Source organism: Charadrius vociferus, unplaced genomic scaffold (genome assembly GCF_000708025.1).
Source record: "Charadrius vociferus isolate BGI_N301 unplaced genomic scaffold, ASM70802v2 scaffold825, whole genome shotgun sequence".
NCBI classification, from domain to species: Eukaryota; Metazoa; Chordata; class Aves; order Charadriiformes; family Charadriidae; genus Charadrius; species Charadrius vociferus.
This window is the reverse complement of record NW_009648495.1, coordinates 574394-575474: the sequence shown is the minus strand read 5'-3', so window position 1 is coordinate 575474 and position 1081 is coordinate 574394. Positions and strand designations below refer to the sequence as shown.

At 64.5% G+C, this 1081-nt stretch overlaps 1 protein-coding gene across 1 annotated transcript in view; it reads left to right on the top strand.

The window, feature by feature from the left end:
* Positions 1-1081, top strand: part of LOC104287042 (unconventional myosin-Ig-like) — a 19576-nt gene that overhangs the window by 15931 nt on the left and 2564 nt on the right. Inside the window, 2 exon segments of the mRNA XM_009885692.1 lie at positions 41-58; positions 787-931. Coding sequence (XP_009883994.1) covers positions 41-58; positions 787-931 — 163 coding nt within the window.

The window sequence follows — 1081 nt, the reverse complement described above, 5'->3', positions numbered from 1 at the left end:
GGGCGCCCCGGGGGTGGCGCGCCCTCTTCAGGGCCCCCAGCCAGCGCCTCTTCCGCAGGTACCGTCCCGAATCTCGCTCCGCTCCCAGATTGGGATGGGGACGTGGGATGGGGACGTGGGACGGGGATATGAGATGGGGATGCGGCTTGGGAGTGTGCGATGGGGACGTGGGACAGGGATGGGGACATGGGACAAGGACGTGGATGTGGATGCGGGACGGCGATGTGGAACGGGGACGTGGAATGCGAACATCAGACAGGGATGTGGGTTGGGAATATGGGACAGGGATTTGGGATGAGGATGTGGGATGGGGACACGGGATGGGGATGTGGACATGGGATGTGGATGTGGGACGGGGATGTGGGACAAGGACGTGGATGTGGGATGGGGACATAGGATGGGGAGGTGGAATGGGATCACCAGACGGGGATGTGGGTTGGGGATGTGGGTGCAGGATATGGACATGGGATGGGGACACGGGATGGGGACATGGGACTGGAATGTGGGATGGAGATGTGGGACGGGGACGTGGGATGGGGATGGGGACATGAAATGGGAATGCAGGATGGGGATGTGGGGATGTGGGATGGGGACAGGGTTGTGGACATGGTACAGGGATGCAGGACGGGGACGTGGGATGGGTACACAGGATGGCAACGTGGGACTGGAATGTGGGATGGGTACGTGGAATAGGGATGTGGGACTGAAATGTGGGACGGGGATGCGGGACAGAGACGTGGACATGAGACGGTGACGTGATGGCACTGTGTCCCCCCACCACCACAGGTGGCGAGCGCGGCAGATCGTCAAGAACATCCCCCCCTCGGAGATGGGGCAGATCCGGGCCAAGGTGGCCGCCATGGAGGCGCTGGAGGGGCTGCGGAAGGACTGGGGCTGCCAGCGCAGCTGGGCGCGGGATTACCTCTCCTCGGTAAGGGCTGGCGACGGGTTTGGGGGTGTCCCATGGTGGACTCCAGGGTGTCCCCTACGCCCCGGGGTGCACCCCAACCCCCACGCCATGGCTCCCCACAGCCCACCGAGAACCCGGGGCTGGCGCTGCCCTTCGCCCGCCGCCTCCCGA